The 27,141-nt window shown below is 32.2% G+C and overlaps 1 protein-coding gene and 1 long non-coding RNA gene across 2 annotated transcripts; one reads left to right on the top strand and one right to left on the bottom strand.

Annotated features, from left to right (window-relative positions):
* Nucleotides 1-10,989: 10,989 nt before the first annotated feature.
* LOC145331487 (uncharacterized) lies at nucleotides 10,990-16,876 on the bottom strand. The gene is made up of 8 exons (XM_080176176.1): nucleotides 16,656-16,876; nucleotides 15,983-16,100; nucleotides 15,398-15,502; nucleotides 14,969-15,054; nucleotides 14,289-14,372; nucleotides 13,210-13,310; nucleotides 11,922-12,075; nucleotides 10,990-11,187 (listed from the first exon to the last, which is right to left on the bottom strand). Exons 1-8 carry the CDS (start codon nucleotides 16,698-16,700, stop codon nucleotides 11,059-11,061), a joined length of 822 nt encoding a protein of 273 aa, XP_080032302.1. The 5' UTR covers nucleotides 16,701-16,876; the 3' UTR covers nucleotides 10,990-11,058.
* A 1,682-nt stretch (nucleotides 16,877-18,558) lies between these two features.
* Nucleotides 18,559-20,500, top strand: LOC145331486 (uncharacterized). Its single transcript, XR_013883756.1, has 3 exons — nucleotides 18,559-18,626; nucleotides 19,799-19,875; nucleotides 20,439-20,500. It is a non-coding gene; the product is annotated as an uncharacterized LOC145331486 (long non-coding RNA).
* The last annotated feature ends 6,641 nt before the right edge of the window (nucleotides 20,501-27,141 follow it).

Genomic DNA, 27,141 nt, shown 5'->3' with positions numbered 1-27,141 from the left:
CAAAAAAAAATGGGGGGGGGGGATTTTTTTGTTTTTTTGGGTGTTGGGGGTGTCCCACCGTCCAAGAAAATAGCTAAAAACCACCACAGGACCAATAGGTATATACCCTGAAGAGTAGAATCCGATCGGTTCAGTGGTTACTGAGATCTTAAAGGACAGACGGACGGACAGACAGACGGACAGACATCAAGCTTCTTTGTATTATAGATTAAAAATACCCTAGTTGTAAAGTAGCTATACTATTAAAAGTAGCATTTATTTACTGAACTGAGAACTCTAAAGGCCAATCTAATAGCCAACGCTCATAATTTGCAAATGTTACATCTTGTAAAAAGTGGACAAAAACAATGAATAAAAATTGTTACTTCACTATCACCTCAACAATATATGCCTCATATATAAAATAGTATCCCATTACACTAGAATGGACCCCTGGAAGGTGTTTTGTCTCCAAACACAACCATAGGTTCTAGGCTATTTGGTTCTTATAATTTTAGTCTAACTTAGTTTTTTTTATTTCTGCTCATGAGATTAACCTTTATAGAAAAGTAACCAGAGGCCCAATGTCCCCCCCCCCCCCTTACTGTGTTTTAGAGTTAGAGTTATCCTCAGGAACTTGAAGCATGTTTTTTTAAAAGGCAGTAAGGGGGGGGGGAAATATATTGCCAAACCACTAAACAAAAGGATACTACGCATGAAGGAATGCAGAATTGTGTAAAATTTAAAATATTTTATTACCAACTTTATGTGAAATAAGCCAAAGAAATTTGAATATTTTATTCTTCAAGATATGAATATGTAAAAGGTGACTACTAAATTTTGATTTATATGCTTATATAGATCGAAACAAGAAAATATAGAAGCTTGCAGTAGGGGTGTGTCAAAACCCCATCGTCCCTTAGCAATTATAGTTTTAAAAAGAAAAGATAAAATAATGTTGGAGGGGAGTTATAACCTCCTCAAAATATTTTAAAACATTCCCAGGATCTACATTGTAAAGGAGAACCTTATCGGAAAGCAGTTGGCGAGTTCCTTCGATACAGACAGACAAACACGCACACATGCAGATAGACATCCTGTTACTTTTCTTTCATAATTATCTTTTTTGTAACTGATTGTCCTTTTGAGGTTTTACTATCGTACTAGAAATAATTATGAATATATTTTACTCAATGTTAAACTTTATTGTTAAATTATGACCAAGATAATATATTCAGTTTTTACTTGCGCAGCTACTCTTCAATTTGGATATGTCCATATAACGTCATTTTGTATGTCACAACGCATGTAAAAGTACTTTTATCTTCCATATTTTTTGTGATTTATTCACAGTTCTTATCTACTAAACATTATCTTATCTTATCTGACGAAACAATTGTTTTGTTAAAGTCAAACACACAATAACAAGTAAATGTTTTGTGATTTTACACAAAGTGCATACCAAGAATTGCCCCCTCCCTACCCCACCTTATTTGTCCTAAACCCGAGGGGCTATCCCGTTCCTAATATAAACAAGCCTTAACATAAAGTAATAAACAAACCATTTAAATCACCCTTCCTACCCTTATTTTCAATTTACTTCAAAAATAAATGGATGCGGTTTTCACTACTCAACAAGGCACTTTGAGTGAAAGCACCAAAAAAATTCCCCCTTCACTTTTTTTGTTGATAAATAAATCCATAAAAGTTTTGTTTATTATTTGAAATAGAATGTTTAGAAATAAATCCCCTAATAAAGATGAACTGACACAATTTTTCATCAACTTTCTGGCTTTAATAAGACTTGACAGACATATGTACAGTATAATGACACTATATACTATACCGCAACTGTGGCATAACACGTAGCGCATCCGCTCGTTGAAGGGATGGTGATAGGTTCGAATCACAGCCAAACACAACGTCATAAACAAAGACGTTAAAAGTAGTTCCTACTCCTGCTGTGTCCGGTGTGCGGCATATATATTTAGAGTATGCAGAATGCATAGCCCAAAACAGGCGCAACTCTTTACTATGCTAAGTTACGACTTTCGGACAATGGTCGTGCAATCAAAGAAGTGTTTGTCTAAAGAGCGTGTGACCATAGCAATAAAGCAAGATTTGATTCAGATATACAACAAAATAAGATCTCGTGGTGTATCTCGCTCATAGCCTATCTTCAGGTTATAACTACATCCAACTACTATATGTAAAAAATCTCTCTTTTATTTGTTTTGTTTTTAATTTTTTTACTTATCTTAAAATGGTATTTAATTTTTCTTTTTTATTTTATCAAGCAAAGCTTTTCTCTACTTGAGATAACTGTTTATAAAAGTTTTTGTTTTCAGTGCAAACTTAGGAAATAATAGAGGCAATGTATTAATTTCCGAATCTTAAAGAATAAGACAAAAGTTGATAAATTTATCCCCAATGATAATAAGAAAAAGAACCCCTATACCCACATATCAAGTTTTGATAATCGCACCCCAAGTTTCTGAGCCAAAAAATGAGATAATATAAAACTTTGGGTACTAGTATCAATTCACGGTTAAATTTCCCCTCCCTCACTATGTAATTTACAGTGATATCCACTTTTAACGACATGTATTCATTAAATTCTAATTTCGACAAAATGGCATTTCTAGAAGTTCAGATAAAACTTCTCCATGGCTTCGTTCTTTATTAAAAATATAATCCTTGTTTTCTAAAGAGAAGTAATATTTCAACTTGAAATATGGAAGAAATTTCAAAATTTGATTTTCGTTGTTTTCTTTAGATTCCGCTTAGATTGAGTCTAAATAGAATTTTTTATATAAAAATATAGACAGTTATCCTTTAAAGTAATTACTGCTATTGAATTAAGAATGAAGGCTTAGAATTTTTTTTTAATATATAAAAAAACAAGAAAGATAACATCCATAAAAGTGAAGATGGTAGGCCAAACGAACGTTAATACTTTTTTTAAAAATTCTTTGGGCGCTATCTTAAAGTTGTTTAATGTAAGATTGCAATATGTAATGTGTCTTTTTATAGGCAAGATTTTTTTTAATTTCCATGCAATGGCAGCTTTAACATACTCTTTGATAAGAAGTTAAGAAGTTATAATATGCAGAAATTATATTTAAACTGTCAATAGAAAGGGCATTTTAACTAATCTTTTGTACAAATGGCATGCGACTGATATGAATAAAGTATGTAGAAGGGGGGGGGGGGGGGGGTGTTGATATTTTTCTTTTTTTCGAGGTGCTGAACAGTCACAGAACTACAAATCTTGATATTTTAGAGCCATACCCTGGAACAATATCTTTCAATCTGTTTCTTTCGCTTCACTTGAATTTGGATTTTATGGGCAAAAAGACAGTATTCTCACAAGTATTCTTAGAAAAAATCAAATTTGAAATAGTAGAATTTATTTACAAAAATAGTTATAATTTTTATAAATGTCTGACTGTCTATTTGTATGTTTGAGAATGAGTTATTTTTTTTAAAATCATATAACATCATATTAAGGACAATTTTCCACAAATATTAAATTTAAAACTATAAAATTAATACCAATTTTTTTAGCCAAGACGTCCGGCCCCTTCGGTCTAATGAAACTGTTTTTAATCTTACAATTTTTTATTTTAATATTCACGGAAATCTGTCCGAAAGTCCGGTTCCTGTGATAAATAACTACTAGCGTATAAAATGTACTAATTTTCTTCCCTTCTTTAAATGTTAAATGATATCTGTGTTTAAATTTTACAGAAAGGGAGAAGTCAATGACAAAAAAGCTAATCTTTACTTTATGTTTTATCTTCTACCAAAGACAAAAATACAACCATGATAATTAAGATTAATATATTGTCTGCATTGCACTATCCCTGTTCTCTTAATATTTTGTAAGCATAAATCTTAAATATGCGTCACACAAAGTTTTATATATCTGTATTTCAATGGTATTTATATATTATTACATAACAAAGATTATTCTAATGAATTTATTATTACTTGGATCTTACACCATATTATCATGTTTTCATCTAAAGTGAAACATGTAGCGGGCTAAAATGAAGATCCTCCTCCACCTTCTTTAATCCATTCCTTCCCCTTCTACAAACTGATGAACAAAATGACCAATAAGTGATGTCCAAGTGAGCAACCTAAATTGATGAAAATTTTTCTCCTATCAATATACACGTTAATTCTATAAACTATATCCTTTCTACCTGGATGACCCTGCCAGGTTTGTTGACGTCCTGGAGCCGCCAGGACGCCGATTTTCAACAGGTTTCAATTCCTGCTTGTGCAATGCATTATAGCAAATTCAAAAGGTTTAAATCTTTCACAGTGCGTTCGAAGGTGCTTTGACTTTTGTGTCAGAACCTAAATTGGGACAGTGGCATTTCATTTCCCTAGGTTAGGTAACTTAATTTAAATTTTCAATAAAATCTAACATGCAGCCGTTTTTGAGAAAATCAGATTTAAAAATTTCAAGTTCAATTTTCATCCCCTAGGAGTTACCGCATTTTCATGACAAGAAAAGCAAAGATTATTTATCTAAAATTTTGAACAAGTTTGCTTTTATGAAGTCTTTCATAAAACTTCTCTATGATTTTTTTAAGGCTGAATTTCCGTGACTTTAGCAAAGCAACTGATAAAAATGGCCATGAATCAACTCACCTCAGGAGTGGTTTTATGAAGAACTTTATAAAAGCAAAGTTGTTTAAAATTTTAAATAAATAATCTTTGCTTTCCTGTCATGATTATGCCGTTACTCCTAGGGGATAAAAATTGAACTTGAAAATCTAATTTTCTCAAAAACGGCTGCATTTTAGATTTTATTGAAAATTGAAATTAAGTTACCTAACCTAGGGTAATGAAATGCACTATGTCCCAATTTAGGTTCTGACAAAAAAGTCAAAGCTCCTTCTTAGGCACTGTGCTTTACACACAGAAGTTGAAAATCAGAGGGGGAGGGGGCGTACATTTTTTATAAGTGTATATTTATGAATTCCGCTACCTACTATATCTTAGGGGTTGTAATTCGCTAAGAAATAAAAAAATTTAAGTTCAATTGTATGAATACTTTTTCACTAAACAAATTTGTATAAATCATGTTTTTCTGATAGATATGTCAAATTCTAAACTTAACACTATAAATACAAAATAAATGGATTGTTTCAGCTGGAAATGATGTCTGTGTGTCTGTCTGAACCGCTAACCGCTAAACTGATTTGGTTCTCCTTTTAGTGGTTTAAGTTTGAAAATGTTAGGCCTAAAGGGGTTAGTATTTTAGATTTATATAAACATGGCGCTTCTAGCTTTTTTAAATAGATAGATAGAATTATAGAAAGATAGATGGATAGATAGATAGATTGATATATTAATATAGCAACAGGATTTTTGTTTGTCTGCTAACCGCTGAACCAATATGAATCTCCCTCACATGGTAGCTTCTCTTAGGTTCTGGTAAGGTTCATAACTATTTTGGGGGAAGGTACCAACATCCTCCCAAGAGAAATCGCCCCTAGAGAAAGTTTAACTTCCCCCTCCAAAAAATATACTTTTTTTCTTAAATTGAAATAGGAAGTGGGAGTATTTTTTACTTATTCTTTATAAATCTAGATTCGAAAATTGGATTATCGAATTCAACTTTCACCTCCTCAAGTGCCTTTAGTGGCATCTAGGGGCGTAACCGCTACTAGATGGATAAACAGATAATAAATAGATAGATGTAAGAAAAGTACAATATTCCTTCACAAAAGTAGAATCCTTTAGTTCACTAACTTTGGATCGGTCACTCAACTTTACCATGCACTTTTGTGTTGTCATTTTATAAATATACTAGCAACTGCGCCCCTAGCATCTAGAGGATTTGAAAAGAATGAAAAGCAAGAATAGCCTAAAACCATCTTAGATGATACCCAACCCCCAAATAGTTCTAAACCTTCCCGGGACCTATGAGGAACTACCCGGTTAAGGAGAACCCAATCGATTCAGCGGTTAGCGAGATTCTTCGGTACACACAGACAAACAGAAAGACATCCTGCTACTTTATTATAAGAATGATTAATCATCATATTGGAAATAAGAAATATTTGCTATTTTCTAGTGTTGGAAAAATTGTCATCAAAAATATCAGTCAATAGCTTAAACTAATGATTGAAAAATTGTTTTTTTTTTGCTAATTACCTTTTCCAGTATGGCTTTGAAACCGATTAGTATCCTCAGGATCAGAACCGGTTCTCAGCAATACTGAAAAATCATGTATAGCATCGTATTACAAAAATTTTCAACGAATACTAAAATGAAACAAATCTGATGCGATAAATAACTATTCCAGCATATATTACAACAGCGCAAAATGGTGGGGTATGTTTTATGGTAAGGTTCAGAAAAAAATGGATATTGAGAAGTTTTATTGTCCAGATTGGAATGGTGGAAGGTATAACATCAATCCCGCCAATATTTCGACAAAGAAAATAATATCGCAAACTTTTTTTAAAGGAACTTTTGTGATTTTATTTTAACCCATTCGTGACGAGCTCCCAAACCTAAAAGTTTTGATTCAACGGGATTCAACAAAATAGATTCTTTCAGTAATTACTCAACAGAATTCAAAAAGTAAGGTGTCAAATTAAATATCTTACCATTTTTGTTCCTAATGGCAAAAATAAGAGGTCTACAAATAAAACCGATTGTATATCTAAATTCTATGGATTATTTTACATCTAATAGTTTTATAAAAGCACTGACTAGCTATTTTTTTAAATCACAAAAGTTAGGACAAGTTCTTTAAATGTTGGTTTAGCAAAAACAAGCATTTATTAAAAGCGAAGCTTTTCTATAATAGGGTCGGTCCGTCCGTCCGTCCGTACGTCTGTAACGGATAGCTTTTTTAGTTAATTTAGGCAAGTTATAATTGTCCTATGGATTTCAAACTTTGCGTAGTGATTCCTGTAGTAGTTAGGTACGATTTAGAAAGCGAAGCAACTCTATAATCGTTACCAGAATGTCCGTACTCCATTTTAAACATGTTGACTTTTTAACTTTTTTAACAACAAATTTTTATGTGATCTACTAATCCGATAGATCTGATTTTTGGTATACTGATTCCTAAAACAACAAAGTACAAAATTATAAGCGAAGCAACTATATAATTAAGTCCTAAAAATGTAAGTATGTCCAAAAACATTATCCTGTTTCAAGCAGTTTTTCAACAAATTTACTTACAATTTTGTTTCGACTTTTATGCATTTATATTCTGATTTTTCAGTTCTGACACACTACAATTATAAATGTTCGTTTGTCCTACCGTTTCAGAGCTTCGCTTTTATGGATGTAGGTCATCGTTGTTGACAAAAGAATGTCTGAATATTTTAATATTGACAGTTTTAACAAATTAATTGTTTTGGTCGGTTGTGATCGCTCACCTTCGTGTGGAATGGGTACATTTCAAATTTGTCAAAACTTTGGGATTCAATATTTCAAACTTCATTTACCAAATATATCTTTTACATTTAGGTACATACATAGATAGGTAGATGGATTGATAGATGGATTGATAGATGGATTGATAGATGGATTTATAGATGGATTGATAGATGGATTTATAGATGGATTGATAGATGGATTGATAGATGGATTGATAGATGGATTAAGAAACGATAGATGGATTGATAAATAAGTAGATAGATGAATTGATAGATGTATTGATAGATTGATTGATAGATTGATTGATAGATTGATCAATGGATGGAATGATAGATGGAATGATAGATGGATTGATAGATGGATTGATAGATGGATTGATAGATGGATTGATAGATGGATTGATAGATGGATTAATATATGGATTGGTAGATAAATTGATTGATTTGATTGAAGGATTGATAGATGGATGGATAGATGGATTTATAGATGGATTGATAGATGGATTTATAGATGGATTGATAGATGGATTGATAGATGGATTAAGAAACGATAGATGGATTGATAAATAAGTAGATAGATGAATTGATAGATGGATTGAGAGATTGATAGATAGATTGATTGATAGATTGATCAATGGATGGAATGATAGATTACTTGATAGATGGATTTATATATAGATAAATTGATTGATTTGATTGAAGGATTGATAGATGGATTGATAGATGGATTAATAAATGGATTGATGGATGGATTAATAAATGGACTGATAGATAGACTGATATATAGACTGATATATGGACTGATAGATGGACTGATAAATTATTAGATAGATTGATATATAGATGTATTAAATTTTTTTTCCTCCACGAGAAGAAAACCGTAAAAGTATATAAAATTAAATTGTTTCGATAATTTCTAGGTCGGGTTAGGGATATTGTGGTATGCGGCAACTCTGGACCATGCAGAAACCAAGACATTATAGTGATGCTACGCACCCAGCTAAATCCTGTTATTCTACAATTGTAAAGCCACCTGAAAATATGTCAGATAACGGTATTGATTTCATCTCTCAGTTGTCCTGCAAATGGAGGGAGGGGTGTTACCCCTCCCTCTCCCATCTTAAGCACCAGAACCTTCCCCTTCAACCACCAAGTTATCAGCACCACCTCAACCCTGAGGATAAAGGATCTAAGCCTTCCCTCACCTGGTAGAATCACCCCCACACAGACTGTTGTTGTCAAAGTAATCATCAAACCTTCCCTCTTTAGTACCCAGACCTACCACTCAACCCCTCTATGCTTATCTACCTATTGTGCTGTTCCATGGGCTATCCTGCCTGCCCCAGACAGGGATAGCCATCTACCTAACCATTGCAATTATCTATGTTTTACTGTATGATTTATCTTTAACTATCTTTATTCCTAATCCATATGTATTTATATTATGTTGTACAACTTTAGTTATCCTTAAACCTGCAATAAAGAAACAACTGAATAGACTATGTTTATTATTTAGTGATTGCTAGAGAAGCGTAGCTTCTCTATAGTATAGGTGTCCACGTCTGTTCACACTGCCGTAGTCTTTATTCGAACTCTGGTGTCTGCCATTTACCCTAGGCGGATACCACAATATAACGCATATATATTTTTTAAACATTGTTCTTGTTTAATTGTTTATGTAGAATTTTGTGCTTAAATTAATATCCTATTCCTATGTGCTAAAGTAGCTTGACTAAGGTATAACAAACAAGCGAAATAAATCTAATATGATATTTTTTTTTGGGGGGGGGGGGCAGATGTAAAGGTCGTTAATTTTACTATCGTGTTGACCCCCAAAAACAGCTGAAATAACGCACAGGGTTCGTGTTTTTTTTTCCAAATAAATTTCGTTGATGGTGTGAAAAAAGTTTTAGCAAAAGCACCGGTTAGCTCCAGTCAGCAGAGAAAAAAAAAGTCGTATGTTGATTAAATAACAGGACAAAAGCTTTCAGAAGTGGTTTAAATGAAGAAGTTATATTTGTACAAAAGAGATTGTCTGTAAAAGTTTTAAATATCAATAAATCTGATTTTTTGTTTGCCCGACAAAATTCTTTTGGAAAATTCATTGATGGAGAAAATCTTAAGATTTCGTTCTTTTTATATAAGGTTTTGTTGAAAATGCAACCATCTCATAATCAATGTATAAATAACACTTCGAATTTGATTTTCGATCTGAAATTTTGCAGAAGTAATCCTTGGTAGGTCTATTTTCCCTTAATCGAACAAAAAGTTGAAAAAGTAACGGCTAACGGCTCAGCCATTTTATGGCTATTTCTAGGGCAAATCTGTCATTAATTACGTAGAAATCAACTTTTTAAACCATATTTTTGCTTTAAATCAGGTGATATGATACAAAAACAAGGATGACAACATCCATAAAAGCGAAGCTCTGAAACGATATGACAGACGAACATTAACGTTTGAAAATGTTTTGGAGCAGCAAAGACATTATGTGGAGATAGGTTTCGTAATGGATTTGCATTGAAAATAGCCAAAAAATGACTTAACGGCTAAGCCGCCAGTGGTTACCCATTACTTTTCCAACTTTTTGTTAGATTTAGGGAAAATAGACCTACCAAGGTTCTCATGCAAAATTTCAGATCGAAATTCGAATTCCAAGTGCTATTTATACATTGATTACGAGAAGTCTGCATTAAAAACACTCCCCCCCCCCCCCCTATATTTAGTTCATCTAATTCCTCTATCTTTATAAAAGCAAAGCTTTTCTATAATTATGGTTACAATTAGCTCTTTTCGTGAATTTAAACAGGTTAGAATTGTCCTATCGATTTCAAATTTTTCTTGATGATTCCTATAACAGTTTGGTACGACTTAAAACAGCAACTTTATAATAGTTACCAGAAAATCCGTAATTTATAACATGCGGATATTTTACTTTGACAATAAATATTTGTTAAAATTATCAGATTTATATTACGAATTCCTACTACAACAAGGACAAGTGTTATAAGCGAATCATAATAGAGTCCTAAAAATTTATTATGTCCTTAAACAGTATCATGTATCATAGTTTAGCAACAATTTTTTTTAATTTTTGACGTTGTAGCATTAATTTTCTGCTAATTCAGTTCCGACACTTTCAGGTTAGTTTGTCCTCCTATTTCAGAGCTTTGCTTTTATGAATGTTATCATCCTTGTCTCTATCTATTTACGCAGTTTTAAAAAGAGATGCTATTTTTTAATTATTGTCTGTCCGTCACGGTCAGATAAATCTTTCAGTTAATTTAAACAGGTTAGAATAATCATATAGATTTCAAACTTTGCTCGACGATTCAGGAAGCGTAGCAACTCTTTAATAATTACCAGTAAGTTCGAAAATCTATCTAAAATGTTTTTTTTACCTTCTGACAAAGATTTGTAGGTTTTAATTAGAATAAGCATTATTAATCTCATTTTTGGAATACTGATTCTTATGACCACATGATACAATGTTGTAAACGAAGCATCTCTTTGATAGAGTCCCATAATGTAAGCATGTCCCAAACATTATCCTGTATATAAGAACTTTCAGAGAACACAATAACAAAACATATTTAATTAAGATGATTTATTATCTAGAATTCTTAATCATAGTCAGTAGATCATAAAACTTAAATTTATGTTAATAATAATTATAACCGGGTTCCCATCCTTTGTTATTTTCAAAGTCATGTCCCCATCCAAGGTCTGCATCAGCGGAATTTCCATAGCCAAAGTTGTCCTTATGCAATTTCATCTTGCGGCCATAGAACTAAATAAAAGGAGAATTAATTAAGTGTTAATAGTTTTTATCACATCGTATTACAAACAGCCGTCAGAAAATTTCAATATAAGATAAAAAGATAAAATCAGTTGTTTTTATAAACCTGGTTTTAAACCTAAACTCAGTTTTTCTAAAAGCACCTGCTTTTAATCTTTTAATTATAATTTTTTTTAGTCAAAGTATAAAAGGAATTATTAAGACGCTATGTATACATAGTTTTTCAGCATGGCCGAGAACCGGTTCTAATCCACCGGATATTAATCAGTTTCGAAAAGACACTGGAAATAATATTAAAAATATTTACACAAAATAAAAATTTTAATGAAGGGAGGAAAAAACAGATTTATAATTTGAATAGACTTGGGAATTTGAAGATTAATATTATAGAACTTTTATTGCACACAATATCTTGAACTGACAATGATTTTAACAACTTGAAAATAGAGTTAAAACGCAATGGCAAGAAAATTTAGGTTCCTTACATCTCATTTATTGAAACATTTTACAGATCTTAATACGCGTAACGTAAGTGCATAATTTTTTATTTTAATCTCCATAGGAATCTGCTATAAATTGTCGCATATCGTAGGAGAAGCTTTTCTAGAGTTTATTAATTCATGTAAAAATTTCTTCCCTTACATAATATGAAGCATATAACAGAATATAAAAAGTTTGGAATACAATTTTTTAAATAAATTAGAGTTTCTAAAAAATCATATTACCTTCTCTCTAAGCGAGTTTTCATAAGCAGACTTAGAGTAGTAGTAATGGGGAGATAATGCCCATCCTGGGTAGTAGTTCCAGTAGGCAGAAGGACGAGGACTTGCCAGCTGTCTCATATTGTACTTGGTCTCGTACTTGGGTTGTTCAGGTAACCTAAACAAAAGATATATATTACAAACTATGTACGATGCGAGCGGCTACGCCCCTAGAGGCCTCTAAGGAAAAATAAAATAGTTTATAATATTTTAAAATCCTCTAATTACCAAAAAGATTTTTTTCGCCCATAGATTAAGTTAGTTTTGTTATTAGCTAATTGCAAAAAATAAAGAGGGTGAAAAAAAAACCCTTAAAGGAAGCCTGCAAGAAATACCACGCTTTAACTGCTGAAAGACTGCCACAAGTAGACCAAATACCCCAAATTTGAAGCCTTCAGCTTCTATAACAAAAAAGTTCTAGGCATTTTAAAATGACATTTTATGTACAATGGAAATTTTGAAAGAATTGCAATGCTCATGTTGAAAACTTTAAAATTAAACTACGTGGCCTAGAAACAAAATTATAAGCTTATTTTTGTCATAAATTTAGGTTTCCAGTAACTAATTATATTTTTACAATAAAAATACCCATTTTTATAGTCAAAATCATTAAAAAAAAATTAAGTTTTACTTGCATTGTACCGAATGTACTGTAGCCAATCAGAAGGCTCAATCAGCTTAACAACCAATCACAGCTAAGCTTGTATTAGTTTACCCCTTTGTTTCCGCTATGATTTTCGTTTAAAAATGCAATTTAAATCGAATTTTTTTCATAGATTTTGACTATGAAATGTGGTGTTTTTATTGTAAAAATGTAATCAGTTACAGGCAATCTAAGTTTCTGACAAAGATAAGGTTATAATTTTATGTCTAGGCAACGTAATTTAATATGGTTTTTTCTTTTATGAGCATTGGAAATCTTTCAAAAATTCCATTGTACATAAAATGCTATTTTGAAATGCCTAGAACTTTTTTGTTATTGAAGCTGAAGGCTTATAATTTGGGGTATTGGGTCTTCTTGTGGCAATCTTTTAGCAGTTAAAGCGTGTTATTTCTTGCAGGCGTCCTTTAAAAAGATTCTACCGCATTTTTAAAAGTCTTTCCTCTTTATTAAAAAGATACCGAAATTTATATAGAAAATATTATAACTAGGAGGGGGGGGGGGTTGGGGTTTAGAGTTTTTACATTCTCCCATCTAGAAAAATTACACTCTTGCTGTATGTTTTGTACGACTTTGAAACTACAAACTTACAGGATGCTACGCTTCTTTCTCATCTTGTTCTCGTACTTAGGCTTCAGATATTCCACATCATACTTGGGGTTGTAGTAGGTTGGCTCGTCCTCATCTTCAATCTAAATAATTTAATAGTCAAGTTAGAACAGTGGCAGGAAAAAGTAAGAAAATTATATTGAAGGATAGTTAAAGCACTTCAGCAGCACACTTATTTCAAACAATAATAGAGTATCAAAACTTAATTGTTGAAGAAACAAAACAAGTCTTAATTTGACGTGCAGACTTTATGGTAACTTTAGAATTACTAATCTTTCAATATCTTACAGTTAGGGACTTGAATCCATTTTTATAGAAGCAGAAATATAATCTATGATTATGGTTTGGACCCTCTAAAACTGTAATCTACCTTTCCACTTTCCCCTCTCTTGGTGAAGATATCTTCAACGCCGATACGATTTTTGAAATGTAAGATTCTACTTTCCTTTCTCTTGATGAAGATATCTTCAACGCCGATACGATTTTTGAAATGTAAGATTCCACTTTCCCCTCTCTTGGTGAAAATATCTCCAACGCCGATACGATTTTTGAAATTTAAGATTCCACTTTTGCCTCTCTTGGTGAAGATTACAGTTTTAGAGGGTCCAAACCATAATCATAGATTATATTTCTGCTTCTATAAAAATGGATTCAAGTCCCTAACTGTCTTACTCAGTTATTAAAAATTTAATCATGCAAAGTTTAAATAAAAACAACAATTCTAACATGTATAAATTAACGAAGAGCTCTCGGTTACAGATACATATACCTTAATTAATGGAAAGCTTAACTTAAAAATAGGAGACCTATGGAGCAGATTATCTAATTTAAACAAATACAAACCTTGCATAATAGTAACTTCTAAGTAGGGTTAAGCCGGATACTTTTTTGGCCAGATATCCGGCATATTTTTATACCGGATATCCAGTTCCAGCAGGATATCTGGCCTAAGTTCAATATCCGGCATTAAAAAATCAGCCGGATATTCAGTATCTGGATAGTTTAAATATCCGGTATTAGGCCGGATATCCGACCCAGCCCTTCTTCCAAGGAAGACTTACCTTTTTGTCTACAACGACATACTTGACGACAGGCTGAACAACTTTCACAACTTTTGGCTTCTCCTTAGTGTAAGTGGTATCGCCCTTAAAAAATATTACAGATTAAAAAATGTACACAAAACAAGATTTATTTTACGAAGCAGTTTTACCCAGAAGTATCTATTCTAACAATAAATTCTAAAAAAAATCACGAAACCTTTTAAGGTTTTCTACAAAACAATCACAAAACTTTTTAAGTGTTACATTTAACTGAAGAGGGGTGGGCAAGAAGGGGAGGAAAGAGGAAGGGGGTTGTAGGGAAATTTTCATTAAAATTGTTTGTCAGAATATCATTCCCAGTTTTCCCAGAAACATAAACTAACTTTGAGCAACATCGTTGCAAACAATCATGATAAAAAATGCTTAAAAACGAAAAATTTACATGTACAAAAATAATTAAGACAAATTGAAAACATTCAGTAAAACAGTTTCCTAGCAATAAATATGAGAGGGGGGGGGTTAGCATTTATAAAGTAGTTTATCAAAGCTGTTTTTTTTTATAGTGGAGACAGCCCCGTTAAGACACTCCCTTTCCGGGTTTGAGCACCACCCAAGGATCAGCATTTTGAAAAAAAACCTTTTTTAAATTAAAAAAAGGAATTGAGGAAAGCACCATACTTTTGTATGAAAGCTGTACTTACATCATAGGGCTTCATTTGAGAGTTGGCAAAGTAGGGGTTGTACTGCAGATTTCTAGAACGGCCCTGGCCCCAGTATCCAAGAGCACCTAAAAAAATCAATGATCAGCCAAAGCAAATTTCTCAAAAGATTGAAGAGAAAAGAACTTAAATTTGAAGAAAACAAAAAGTAATAAAAAAATTAGTGCGACTTATTACTAATTAAAAAGCAAAAGCAATTAAAATATTTCCGTCAACATAAAGGAGTTTGCAAATTTTACAAATACATGGAAGTTATTGCCCTCATACACTAATATACTCCATAACGTTCATTCTAGTAGTGCATTTACTCTGATAGTTGTATAATACAATGATTGATAAAAGTGTAGATCCAAGAGACTGCCAGTTAAGGAAGATTTTATAGAATTGCTTTAAATTAAAAAAAATAACTACCTGGACCATAGGGAGACCAAAATCTACCGCCCCATCCACCTCCCCATCCGCCGCCCCATCCGCCTCCCCAACCGCCAAAGCCGCCATAACCTCCATAACCACCGCCTAAGTAAAATTATTAGCTTTAAACTTTGGCATTTATTAGATAAAGTAAATTTTGGCGGGATCTTGAGATAAACAAAAACCATCGAATGATGTAAATTAGTGAGGTTAATTAGATAAGTTGAAAAGTGTAAGCACTTTTCTAGAAGTGATAAACAGTTAATTAAAAGCTTTGGAGCCAACAAAAGATAAATGTAACAAAACTATTATTATCTCATCTGTATGGCATAAATATAGAATTTTAACCAATAAAATAATTTCAAATTTTCCTAATAGCACATTCACTTGGTTTCGCAAGGGGGAACAGTGGACCTTTATATTGAGAGGGGGTGAAAAAATAATTTAAAAATCAGGGAAAGAACTATTTATTATAGGAGAAAAAATTAATTTAAGGAAATTTTCATTAGAAATCTTGAGCATATTTAACTAGCCGAAACCTATCCTAAAATATGAAGATGTGAAAAATATTTTGAAATAAATTACCATTCTTGCCGCCTTTATCAAAGACGCCGTTACCGCTTATTCCATAGCCTCCCCAGCCCCCATATCCTCCACCAAAACCACTGAAACCATTACCCCCTCCCCCTCCTCCACAATGTGCCTAAAATAAACCATAAGCTTTAGAAGGTGAGTGAAGCTAAGCAAAAAAAGTCATGCATGGACCTTTAAAAACAGTCTTAATATCATTGTTTTAACAGCAAAGTTAAAATTTAAGCATTAATTAAAGGACAAGCTATTAAACCATATTAAAGAAATACCAAGTCAGTAAAAAATCCAGAAACTTAAGAACAAGAAACCAACACATTGAATTACAGTTAAAAAAATATAGAGGGCACAAGCTATATGGAATTATCAACGGGGTGTTTAAATCCGCTAAATAATGGGAAAAATAAACAGTAAAGTCACTGAAAGTCACAAAAAGCAATTTGCTAGCAGACAAACAAGGTATCTACCACCTTGACCATCTGTACAAATATTTATTGGAATTTTAACGTAACAATACCCATACAACAGTTTAGTTGCGACAATCAATATAATTAAAGCGAATACAAAGATCTTAAAAAACTTAAATTTTGATTATGAAAATGTCAAAAACAATAAATTATTTACTGAAAATTTGAATAAGTAATTAAAAGTGGCACAAACTAGTAATCACCTGACTAATAAAACCAAATAAAACTATAGAAGTAAGAAGAAACATCTTGTTTATGATGCTTCTATCTCAACTGCACTGAACATATAAACCATGTACAGTTAAAAAGTACATGTTTACACAACAAACAGGTTCAAAAAATACATTTAGTAATAATACTTTTTTGTACATAAGAAAAAAAAATATTTCTAATATTTCCCAAAATATTTTTTCATCTTATCTGTCTTTAAAAATTTAATTATGTACATTTCGTTGAATGTGACTTTTAAAAAAATATTTCAGTTTAACCCTTTACTGACGAAAATGGCTTAAATATTTGAAATTCTATTATTTATTTCTTGCTACGTGTGATAGATGCCCATATATTAATTTAGATTTAACAATTGGGTGGAGGGTCATTTTTCTAGGGGCGTTTTTTAATAGGATGGTAGAGGAACTCCCCCCCCCCAAAAAAAAAAAAAAAAAAAAACCTATAAACTTTCGCTAGACCTTTGAAAAGCCCCACTGTAAAGAACAACCTTATTGGTTGATCAGTTATCGAGATCCTTCTTTACACGCAGACAGGCAAATAATCAACCTCTCCCCAAAAAAGCCATTCAAACGCACACAAAATAGCAGAAAACCTAACAAATACCTGGAACGAACCTAAGATATTAAGAAAATTGAATGTGGTTATGCTGTTTCTGATATTTTACTGAACACACAATCATACATATTCTATGCTACTTTACTAGGGATTACTAATGAAATTTGTATTATATAAATGGTAGTAAAAAACAATTTTTTTTATATATATAATCTCCGCTACTTTAAACAAAGTATCCCACCTTTCCCTAAAATAGTATATATACTTTCATAAATACATATAGAATGCTTCGTTCTGGAGGGGATCTTTAATTTATTTCAAGATACCTTACCTTTTACTTTTCTATTGATTATACATTTTAAGTTTCTTATATCAATACAATATATTATATGTAGTATTTAACATGCATTCTTACATATTTCAGCATAAAAAAGTCCTTTCAAAATGAATATAAAGCTGAAAATTAATAAATTTTTGTGATGTTTTTGATCTAAAAGTACGTTTTTTTTTCATAACTCTTTATGTACGTAAATAAAACATGTATGTAACTATTATAAAACGCTTTTTTAGAAGGAAAAATGGATCTTGGATTAGATTTCGAAGGAGTGGCCCCGAGGGGCGGGGCTAGGAAACAAAATTTTGACATAAAATCTGGAAATCTGATTGTAAAAGATGGAAGAGAGGAAAAGACGCCGAGATTTTATAGGTAAATACATATTGTTGTTATCCTATTATATAACTCGTACAATGTTTGTTTATGTTAACATTTTTGTTAATCTGCATTATTTTATACACTTTAAAAGCTTGTTTTCAGTTTTTCAACTATTCAAATCCGCGGAAAGCTGTCTGTAATACGATGTGATAAATAACTATTACTTTTAACAGGACCGAGGATAAGAAAGAGATAGATACCTCCCTAGATGCTAGACGTCCAAGCTCTTCATGGATTACAAACGACAGGTACCTTCAGCCAGGAACGTCCAAGGGGTTGATTTGATTTTTAAAAAATTAATTTGACCTCCCAAAAATAACTTTGGGGGTCATAATGACCCTCCACCCCTCCCGTAAACAAAAAATTGGTTCGATGTTATTAGTTTTGAAAAATTTGGTAAATTTTATACATTGCGATAATTAATTACAACATGAACCTTCTGTTAATTAAAACTATTGGTTAAAAAGTTTAAACACTGCATGGTTGGACCCAACTAATGTTTATAAAACTATGGGTATAAGTGTAATTTACATTCCAATGTTCACTCCCTCGTCTGCCTTTTAACAAAACCAAAGAATTATTTAAATAAACATTACTGAAATTTGTTTAGGAAAGTGCTGAATTTTCATTGTTTTACTCATGATTCTATTGAAGGAAGTTATCAAGAAACTGACAGGTAAACATACAGTTTGTCTCATCCTTACAAAAATTGTGTCCTGTGGTGATTTTAGGCTATTTTCTTGGGGGGTGGGACACCCCCAACCCCCCCAAAAAACAGAAAAATTATCCTCATTTTTTTTAATAGAAAGTAGTGGGGGCACCTTAGTGGGGGTAATTAATTTTTTTTAAATTTCCTCTTGGGGCAAAGCCCCTAGAGGCTAGGGGCGAAGCCGCTAGTACATATAAATATTTGGTTACTATGTCTTTAGTATAGATGCATATAGAGAGAACTACCTGCACCATTTTTCCAAGGACCTTTTTTGTGTGCTAGCAAATTGTTATCTGCTACTTGGCTGTGTTAATATTCACGACACAATTGGTTGATTTGCAAAGACCCAATTGAGAGTCTGCACAAGGTCCATGAGAGGGGGACATACAGTTATTTAACCCATTCCCACTCTGGTGTTTTACTCTAATATGTCAGCTATATCAACTTTTTATTATAGCCACGTAGTTGACGTAAAATCGATAAAAAATATTTATTTTTCACAAATGTCGATTTTATGTCAGCCACGACTACTTATCAAGCCTCAATAAGTAGTTATCCACACTAGGATATATAAGTTGGAAAGAATTTTAATGTTAGAGGGAGATTTAAAATCTGCATCAAATTTTAAGGATTTTTTTTTATAAAATTAGTTTTTTGTATAATTCCTTATCTAAAAGCGGAAATACAATTTAAGTTAATTAATCTTGACATCCGTGATAGTTGGATTGAAAACTACCTGCGCTCTAATTGGTTGAATAATGTGCGACACTTAAGCTTCTCCAATCAGAGCGCAGATAGTTTTCAATCTTCCAATCACAGATGTCAAAATTAATTAACTTAAATTGTATTTCCGCTTTTAGATAAAGAATTTTACAAAAAAAAAGAATTCTATAAAAAAAATCCTTAAAATTTGATGCAGATTTTAAATCTCCCTCTAACATTAAAATTCTTTCCAACTTATATATCTTAATCCACACCCCTTCCCCTTCTTATTTTTATTTTAAAAGATGTGAAACTCTAGAGTCTAGAGTGAAGGGTTGAGATTAAGTTTTCATTAGGTTTAGTCATTTTAGAGATATAAACAAGCAGACTTTTATAACATTGTAAGTAAAATTATTTAAATATATTGTAATGTACAGGTATCGAAAGCACAGTATTTACTTCTTTCTTGAAGATAACAGCATAGCAATTGTCGAGGAAAAAAGGCCAAATTCAGGTGACGTGCTTTAACTGATAGTAAAACAAGGATTACAACATTCATAAAAGCGAAGCTAAACAAATCATACAGTAAATCTTTTATCTTTTAAATCAATTCCTTTAACTCCTAACCACCCTTGTACATCCTAAATCAGAGATGAATATTTTTAAACAATTTGAAGAAACTTTACAAGGTGTCTCAAAAATCAGCCATGTGACGTTATAAAAATGAGGGATGAGAAGAGAATTATGAAAGAAAATCCCTGTTTTATGACGTCACATGGAGGATTTTTGAAACACTTTATAAAGCTTCCAAGTTGAATTTTTTTTCCAAATTTATATTAAATATAAACTTAGGTAAATATTTTATCGTATTCATTCGAATCCGGTGGATAGGAACCGGTTCTCATCCATACGAAAAAACTATGTCTAGCATCGTACTATTTTTAAACTAGTTTCAATCTTATAATTGTACATTCTATATCCGCGGAAAGCCGTTTATAATACGATGAAAGATTTAACTATTCTTTACCTCCAATAAAAATAAGATAAAATTCATTGATATATATTTTAAAATTGCAGGTCTGATCCAGGGAAGGCAAATTCGGAGGCACAGAATAGTAGCTGAAGATAATACGGATAGATTAAGGTTTCTAAAACTAGAAAATAACAATTTCACTTTTTAAAAAAATATTTTGAAGCGCTGGAAAGTGTCATAGAAATACGTCTAAATACAGCTATTTTTTAGGGGTTTCCTTTCCCACTTCTTCTCTTATCCCTCCTTTTTAGACGTATTTTTATGACGTCACACAAGACACTTTCCAGTGCTTCCAATATTTTTATTTCTACCTTTTAATGTTTTTAAGGGAAAAATGGTTCCAAAATTGAAATTTTTATAGGGAAACTCCACAAAAAAAGTTACAAACCCTGACCTATAAGAAGCCTCATTATAAGTAAAACCATATCAGTTTAGCAGCAAGCGAGATCCTTTGCTACAAACACACAGACAGATCGACTAGACATTAAGATATATAAGTTGGAAAGAATTTTAATGTTAGAGGAAGATTTGAAATCTGCATCAAATTTTAAGGATTTTTATAAAATTCGTTTTTTGTATAATTGTTTATCTAAAAGCGGAAATACAATTTAAGTTAATTAATTTTGACATCTGTGATTGGTAGATTGAAAATTATCTGCGCTCTGATTGGAGAAACTTAAGTGTCGCACATCATTCAACCAATTAGAGCGCAGGTAGTTTCCAATCCACCTATCCTATTTGTCAAAACTTATGAACTTAAATTGTATTTCCGCTTTTAGATAAAGAATTATACAAAAAACGATTTTTTTTTTAAAAAATCCTTAAAATTTGATGCAGATTTCAAATCTCTTTCTAACATTAAAATTCTATCCAACTTATATATCCTACTAGACATCCTGTTATTGTAATATAAGGATTATTACATTATTATCTACTAGCGGCTATGCCCCTAGAGGCCTCTAGGGGCACTTGAGGAGAAAAGAGTCGAATTTAATAACCCAATTTCTTATTTTAGATTTTAAAAGAAAAATAAAATAAAAAAATCCCACCCCCCAAGAAAATAGTTATAAACCTTCCCGGGACCTATGAGAAGCTACCCTGTTAAGGGGAACCCGATCGGTTCAGCGGTTAGCGAGATCCTTCGGTACAGATACACAGACACACAAACACACAGACATCCTGTTCCTTTAGTATAAGGATTAGAAAACTTTGGGCTGTTTATTATATCAGTCCCCAAGTTTTAAAATGACCTTTTCATATATGTTGGCTTAACAACATTGGGGACTTTTATTGAATTTTCATTGGATGATTCAATAAGAAGAGTGTCCTTCGTTTCAATCACTAATTATAATCTACATAAAGGGTAATTTTATATATCATAATTGGGAATGAACATCAATTTTACGGCCATTATCTTATCCCTTTATATCCATGCTAATCTATACCTTATTAGGCTAACAACCCATTTGAATATGTGGGACTTCAATATTGGGAAAGATGTGAGGATCTATGGTAAGATGTATCACATCTACAACTGTGATGTCTTCACTAGAAACTATCTCATGACCCATGGTATCACTGTTCCACCTGAGGTAAGCTTACTAAGCTTTTTATAGTGCCTATAAAAATGACGTCAGTAGCTTTCTTAGTAGCGAAGGTTCTCTTTAACTGTTGAACCGATATGTTTCTCCTTTTCATCGACACTTCTGTCTGTTAGGTCCAGGGGTGGTTTTGGGGGAAGGTATCTCCCCCCTCTTTAGAGAAATAGCCCCAAGAAAAAATCCCAAGAAATAGCCCCTTGTTAATTATTGTATTTTTAGGAGCCTATTCCTGATGACGCTTATACACGGAATAGAGAAGTGATAGGTAAGTTGAAGGAAGCCTGCAAGAAATACACTGCTCTAACTGCTGAATGACTGCCACAAGTAGACCCAATACCCCAAATTTGAAAAAAGTTATAGGCATTTTATAGGATTAATTTCTTTAATATGAATCATCATGCAAAGATTGAAATTGATTGGACAATTCTAACATGTCAAAATTAACGTAAAGAGATAACCTTGACCTAACCGTCACGGACCGACCCAAATTATAGAAAAGCTTCGCCATTAAAAATGTTTAAATAAATAATTTTATTTTGATTATGAATTTTGTATAAAAATATTTGTATTTTAGAAAGTGTGCAGCCCCTGAGACCATTCAAAAGTATCAACAGCCTGGCCAAGTTCCTGGATAATGATAGGAAAGTTCTCAGATTCTATGGTCTCTGGCAGGATGGCAAAGGTAAGAACAGTTAAAACTTTAGTAAATTTTTAAAGAAAGGTAACTTTACCAAGGAGGGAGGGGATATTGAGCTGTTGATTACACAAGTCCCCAAAGTATTAGAATAACATTTTCTTATTCGTTGGCTTATTAACCTTTGAGACTTATATTGAATTTTGATTGGTGGTTCTTTTAGTTAAGTGTCCAAACGTTTAGATAATCGTAATCTACAAAGGGGTAATTTTGTAAATCATCATCGGGGATGTACATAAATTTATCGGCCATTGTCTTATCTCTTTAGATCCCTGCAACGTTACTCTATCTTGTGTTTTCCAAGCATTTTCCATCAAAATGACTAGGTTTGCCCGCAGCCCCCTCACTCGTCTTTATATTTTTAAATAAATGAAAGAAAATTAGGAGGGTCAATTTTTAATTTAAGAAAGGTTATGTTAGGTTTTATTGGGTAAAGGGTAGACTTAGGATTAAGGCGATACTAAAGATATAGGCCCCGCAGGATTTTGGCATGAAGAAAAAGAACTAACCCGCCCCCATTTTAGATTAAATTTTTTTTTTTTTAAACAAGGGGAGTGGGAGTTTCTTGCACTCATTAGGCTTTTTGAAAGCACCACATTTTCTTCGATGTTTGAGATTATATCTCATTTTATTAGTCTTCATTACTATGACTAATATAGTAGCAAATCTGAATAATAAACATGATTATTTGTCAGACTTCTAATTGCCTGATTTTTGGGTGCTTTATTTGTGAAGTGTATAATAGTTATTTCTCGCATCGTATTATAAACGGCTTTCCGCGGATATAGAATGTACAATTATGAGATTAAAACTAGTTTTTTAGCCCCGAGGTGACGAAGTCACCGGCTAAAAAAACTAGTTTTAATCTTATGATTGTACATTTCTATATTCGTAGAAAGCTGGATATAATACGATGCTAGACATAGTTTTTTCGTATGGATGAGAACCGGTTCCTATCCACCGGATTCGAATGAATACGAGAAAATAATTTAAAAATTCATGTTAAATTTTCAATGATTGTTTCTTTAACTCTAGCTTCTTCCTAGGGACTTATGGATAAAATTGCTTCAAAACAGATTAATATCCGCTGTATTACAACCAGTTCTCAGCCATACTAAAAAATCATAATTAGCATCGTAATACAGACAATTTTTTCACTGATATTAAATACATACAAAACTGATTTTAATATACGTGGAAAGCTGTCTATAAACAATGCATGAAATAACTATTATTAATTTACAGATAAAAGAAAACTGATTGTGATGTATTATCTGAGTAATGATAATATTCATATCACAGAGGTAAAATTTCATAATTCATAACAGTCACAAAAATTAATAAAAGCTAGATGAGCAGATCACTATTATATGTTTACAATATAAATATGCCTTACATACTTTATGGAGAAAAGGATTTGTGTAAGAGATAGGTCAAAAATTAATGCTTTATTATTTAATGATGACCTGTAGGGTAGTCGCTTCAGGTTCTAAACCTCTCCAAGCACCTAGAAACATACTCCGTGTCTTATAATTGCGATGAAAAGCGTCCATACGCCCTATAGACAATCAGCCCTTTGATTGCGCGACCTATTTCTTAGAAGCCCTAACTGTGTATAAAAATTAGTTGCGTCTGTTTTTGGCATTCCGCACACTCTAACTATTTATATCGCACACCTTAAATAGTAGGAACAATTTTTCTCGTATTCATTCGAATCCGGTGGATAGGAACCGGTTCTCATCAATACGAAAAAACTATGACTAGCATCGTATTATATCCAGCTTTCTACGAATATAGAAATGTACAATCATAAGATTAAAACCAGTTTTTTTAGCCGTTGCCTTCGGCACCTCGGAACTAAAAAAACTGGTTTTAATCTCATAATTGTACTTTCTATATCCGCGGAAAGCCGTTTATAATACGATGCGAGAAATAACTATTAACGTCTTTAGTTGTGATTCGGTGCTAAGCTGAGATTCGAACCTATAACTTCCCCGTCGTAAAGCGGATGTACTAAATAACCAATAAGCTATAATCATCTGATATGCTTAGGAATATAACCCTGCAGGGGGTAGAGCAAAGAGTACAGCACTTCTCAGACCAACTAGGCTACCCAAGGACACTTCTATGCTAGGTACATTATATCATAGAACAAAATATACAAAGTCTAGATGAACAATCCGTTAATATGATCAATAGGAACCCAATGTAAAAAGAATCACATTATTTGTTGGAAGTTGCTATTTTTCCAAAAAAAAATAAGTAATATATGAATAACATATCATTATATAATCAGTCTTTAAAATCTAGTAAAAAGTTTCATTTGAGCACAACTGAGGTGGGTTCTTAAAAAATCTAACATCGCTGAATCGGCTATGGAAGCCAGATAAAAAAATTTTATTTTATCTACAAAAAAAGAAAAGTGTTCTTTAATCATAAAAGGGTTAATAACATAAGATTTTATAAAATCTTTGTGATTATGAATGATTTAAAAAAAAGACAATTTTGGTGAGGCCGCGACCTTATTTTTTTAAAGAATCGACCTCTGTTTTTAGTGAGCATGCCAGGTTCATTAAATGAGGAGACTGTATTGAATGTTATTACAACTACTAGTTTGGGTACTACCAAGAAGAATCATTTTCTCAGGTAATTTTAAATATTTTCTCTCTTCATATGGAAATTGAAAGCTTAAAAAAAACTAAATAAAAAGTGGGCAAATTTAATTGTTCTACATTATTACTTTTCCTTTTCAAATATAAGATTTAAAGTATATTTCAAGGCAAGTACCCTTAGAGGCCTCTAGGGGCGTAACCACTTGTGTTCTATAAATTGTTCTATTGTTAGAGATAACAGGGACCAGAAAGCAAGAGAAGTTGACTATTACACTGCCTCAGATCTCAGAATTGGACAGGAACAGATTTTTAAATTTAACTTTTTTCAAACATTAATATAGAACACCATGTTAAACAAAACTTTATGCCACTAAAACATGAAATAATGTCATTAAAATAACAGAAAATCTTCCAATTTATGATAGATACAAAATGTAGATAGACACAATGATTGGAAGCAGAATAATACAGCATTTTGTAGAATCTTTATATTCACCATTGTACAATTCCTGAATCCCTGATATCTTTAACACAAAGTATAACAATGTCTGTTGGTCTGTCTGTCTGCCTGAAGCTTTCAACTGGGCTCTGCTGTAGAGTATATATAAAAAAAAAGGAAATAGTCTCTTTCGAGGCAACGCCTCTTAAGGGGCGATTCGTCGTATTTTTGAAAAGGCTTTTGATAGGTTATTTTAGGTTAGGTTAGGTTATATTGGGATAGGTAATTGCCCAACAGGGCAAGGCAATTGGCCCCGCAGGGTTAGAGCCCCCCACAAGGGCTAGAAATAGGAGAAAAGCTACTGTGAAAAAAACGAAGAATCAGGAGCGTTGCCACAAAAGGGACTATACCCCAAAAAAATATTTCTCAAAAATTTCTGCAAAATTAATGTTGTTTGAACCCTCCATACCATCACCCCTTGTTTCAAAGCCCCAAAAGACTAGAGGTGAAGAAATTAGTTCATATAAAAACAAATGATAAAAAGTGTTTCAATTTTGAAATAAAGATAAAAATCTCATTTTGAAAAGGTGCTAAATATTTGTGGAAAGAAAATATTTTTGTATGATTGTGATGAGTTTACAAAAGATTATTACAGGTAATGTTTTTCCACTATTGCTTCAAAAGCGATTAATATCCAGTGGATTAGAACCAGTTCTCAGCTATATAAAAAAATATGTCTAGCGTCATTTTATAACCAGTTTTTTTAGCTAGTGCCTTCGCATCTCGGGGCTAAAAAAAACTGGTTTTAGTCTTATAATTGTACATTTTTATATCCGAAAAAGCTGTTTATATTTATATCATCAATACAATACTAATTGGTAATAAGGACAATAAAAACCAAATGGTTTCTAATGAAATTATTTTTCTCAATTACTATGAGTTCAGCATTTTAGCAATGTTATAATTTTTAACACAAAACAACTTGCTTTTAAGTTGCAATCTTAAATAGGTAGGTTTACCTTTAAAAGACTGCCATCCTAATAAGCCACAAAAGCAAAAAATAAATATACAGCAAAAATCCAGTTACATTATTTGCTGTTAAAGGTAAATAATTCTTAATATACTTTTTGAAATTCTTAAAGTAAAAATTAAGACATTTTTAAGAATTAATATTTATTTATGCATGATAGCCAAATTTTAAGGGTAAGTCTAGGTGAAGAACAGTTGAAAGGGCTTGATATAGATGCCCCAACCCCAAGACCTGATCCTAAACCTGTTCCACCCTATACAGGTAAAAGATATGGGGCATGTTTAGAATTTATGTGATATAGCAGCTGTATGATTATTATGGGAAGTTGACTAAACATTTTCCAAAGTAAAAATAAAACAATTTTGTGGGGG

Source organism: Acartia tonsa, chromosome 11, assembly GCF_053477335.1.
Source record: "Acartia tonsa isolate MP-2025a chromosome 11, ASM5347733v1, whole genome shotgun sequence".
NCBI classification, from domain to species: Eukaryota; Metazoa; Arthropoda; class Copepoda; order Calanoida; family Acartiidae; genus Acartia; species Acartia tonsa.
Note: the sequence above shows the minus strand (reverse complement) of the source record. Positions and strands in the feature narration are given on the sequence as shown.

Excerpts from the sequence above, each read along its gene's own strand:
- LOC145331487 (XM_080176176.1), bottom strand. The coding sequence starts at position 16,700 with ATGTTTCTTCTTACTTCTATAGTTTTATTTGGTTTTATTAGTCAG. Across the intron at positions 14,373-14,968 it reads CTCAAATGAAGCCCTATGAT|GGCGATACCACTTACACTAA; the intron begins GTAAGTACAGCT and ends ATATTTTTTAAG. Across the intron at positions 11,188-11,921 it reads AAAACTCGCTTAGAGAGAAG|TTCTATGGCCGCAAGATGAA; the intron begins GTAATATGATTT and ends CCTTTTATTTAG.